Here is a 2,705-nt window from a genome sequence, read left to right as displayed (position 1 = left end):
TGCAGGCTGGGAGGAATACCTGTAGGAGTGGTTGCCGTAGAAACGAGGACGGTGGAGCTCAGCATTCCTGCTGATCCTGCAAACCTGGACTCAGAGGCCAAGGTGGGTGGGCCATGTGCTCCTGTCCATTTGTCCTCTGCAGATGTCCCTGTGGAGGGAGCCCCTGTCCAGGTGGGATTCCTTCCTTCCTTTCCCTGGATGTGGAGCCCATGCTGAGAGCCAGGAGTGCCTGGCAGTGCTGGGGGCAGTGCTGGGGGCAGTGCTGGGGGCAGTGCTGGGGGCAGTGCTGGGGGCAGTGCTGGGACCAGTGCTGGGACCAGTGCTGGGACCAGTGCTGGGACCAGTGCTGGGACCAGTGCTGGGACCAGTGCCTGGGCTGTTGTGTGACCATTCCTGCAGGAGACATCCCCAGCAGCTCTGCTTCCCTCAGGGCTCAGGGGAGGGGCAGGGATTAGGGCCCAGGGGATGTGACAAGCAAAAATCACTTCCCTGCTCTCTTGCTGTGACCGGAGTGTTCCAGGGCCTCCCTGCTCTGACATTTTGCTGTTCCTCTGCCTGATTTCACAGCCCTGGCCCTGCTTCATCTCTCCAGGGCTTTTTTCTCTCCATGTTCTTTTCTTTCTCCTCTCCTTCTCCTCCTTACAGCATCACAGTCAGGCTGTCCATACTTATTACATATTTTCTTGGCTGAATTAAAGGCAGTGCTGCTGTTGAAGCTGGTGACAAAAGGATTGTCCCAATTTTCCCGTGGCCAAGCAAATCCCACCCATTTCATGTGCCATGTTCCTCACTGTTTATCCCACATCTCAGCTCCTGATGATCCTCCTGTGTTTTACATTAATGTGCTTCAAGGCCTGACAGTGGATTTTTCTTCCCACCAGATAATCCAGCAGGCTGGGCAGGTGTGGTTCCCCGACTCTGCCTTCAAAACAGCCGAGGCAATCAAGGACTTCAACAGGGAAGGGCTGCCCCTGATGGTCTTTGCAAACTGGAGAGGCTTCTCTGGGGGAATGAAAGGTAAAGCAGCACTTTGGAGCTGTCCTGGGGGTGGTTTTGGCTTCGTCTTGGCTGCTCAGAGCACCACAGAGTGCTGCTTGAAATGTTGTGAAGTGCCAAGGATGTGAGATTGATACTATCAAATTTGAAGTAAAAGATGAGATCAGGGTCTCTTACCTGGGTGAGAGAAGTTGCAGGAGCACTAAGCTGGTGGAAATTCTCAGGGTGGCAGAGGCTGCTGGGCTCTGCTGGCTCCTCAGCTGGGCACAAGGAAAAGCCTTTGAGTTTGCAGATGCAAAGGGCAAAATTTTTCCCTCTGGAAAATCCCCATGGCCTTTGAGGGTGGGTTCTGCTCCGTGTGCTGCTACTGCACTCCCTACAGGAGTTGTTTCCCCAGCCACACAACTCACTGGGAAGTTGTTGAGGTATTTATTTACCTCATTTAGTCCTTAAATATTGTTTTACCTTAAAATGCTGGATCTGGCCTTGCTGGGTTCCTCAGAAGCTGAGGAGTTTTAGCTTTGGAGTTGGGTGGAACAGGCAGCACGAGGATGTTAATATTTATACTGCATATCCCAGGTTATTCCAGCCAGCTGGCAGGAGGAGGAGGAGGAAAGGACAGAGCCATTTTTGCACCTTGCTCCTTGCATTTTCCAGCCTCCTGCTTGCTGCTGGTGTCTCCTGACACTCTCGGTGTCCCTTGGGGAGTTGTTTGCAGTTTTGGTTTCAGTGCTGGCTGGGGATTATGCAGGGAGGGAAAATAAACAATTATGCCACCCCTCAGTGCACACAAACACACTGCCAGGAGCCGACTGCACTGTGGGTAAAATGACTCCAAAATTGTGTGTAATGAGTAGGAAAAGATTAGAGACAGCTCTTGCTATGCTGAAAATTGACATTAGTGAAGGGGGAGGGGGGAAAAAAAAAGGGAAAAAATTAAACCCCCTCTTTCCTAGTGAGCCTGGGAGGTCTGATTTCTGCTGTAAAATAAATAAATAACACCCTAAATAAAGGCAGCTCGTGGTGGTGGTGGCTTCCCCAACGAGCTCTCTCTGTGGCCAGAAGGCTCCTGAGCATAATGCAAAATTAAATTATGAAAAACTGGCTGGAATATTCCGATGGAGGAGCCATTTGGCAGGGGTTTATTTGGGCGAACCGGCGGTGACCCACGACGGGGAGACATCAAGCGTGAAATTCCCTGGAAATTACCAGCAGGGTCCTGGGCTCGGCAGGGAGGGTTTGATCACATGCAAATCCCCCCGACGTCGGGGGCTCCTGTTTCACTGCTCCTCTTGGCCCAGGACAGGTGATAAATAACAATAAAAAAAGAAGAAGAATGATAAGAATTGAGTGGTGTGGAGAGGCTGGTTCAGAGCTGGGTGCTGGCTTGTGTGTCTTGGCCAGAACCGTCCAGGTCCCAGCTGATGTCACAGCCAGGCTCTGCTCCAGCTCCAGCAGATCTCTGGCTCTGGGAGGGCTCTGGCTGCCAGGATTGATGCACAGGGGGATGGGGACACCTGTGTGTCCCTGGGGGTGGCTCTGAGCTGGGGGCAACAGCAGGGAAGGAGCCAGAGCTTGGTGGGCACTGCCCACCCTCCTGCAGCCCCAGCTCTCCTGGGGACATCCTGCAGCCTCTCCTGGGGACATCCTGCAGCCTCTCCTGGGGGGGGACATCCTGCAGCCTCTCCTGGGGGGGGACATCCTGCAGC

General features: G+C 53.5%; 1 protein-coding gene across 5 annotated transcripts in view; it reads left to right on the top strand.

Annotated features, from left to right (window-relative positions):
* ACACA (acetyl-CoA carboxylase alpha) overlaps nucleotides 1-2,705 on the top strand; it is a 100,077-nt gene that overhangs the window by 81,745 nt on the left and 15,627 nt on the right. For all 5 annotated transcript variants that reach the window (XM_015646545.3, XM_033518965.1, XM_015646543.1 and 2 more), the window contains 2 exons: nucleotides 6-102; nucleotides 882-1,017. In XM_015646545.3, coding sequence (XP_015502031.1) covers nucleotides 6-102; nucleotides 882-1,017 — 233 coding nt within the window. The remainder of the gene's footprint in view (nucleotides 1-5; nucleotides 103-881; nucleotides 1,018-2,705) is intronic.

Source organism: Parus major, chromosome 19, assembly GCF_001522545.3.
Source record: "Parus major isolate Abel chromosome 19, Parus_major1.1, whole genome shotgun sequence".
In the NCBI taxonomy this organism is placed as follows: Eukaryota; Metazoa; Chordata; class Aves; order Passeriformes; family Paridae; genus Parus; species Parus major.
The sequence above is the reverse complement of the archived record's forward strand: the minus strand, read 5'-3'. Positions and strand labels throughout refer to the sequence as shown.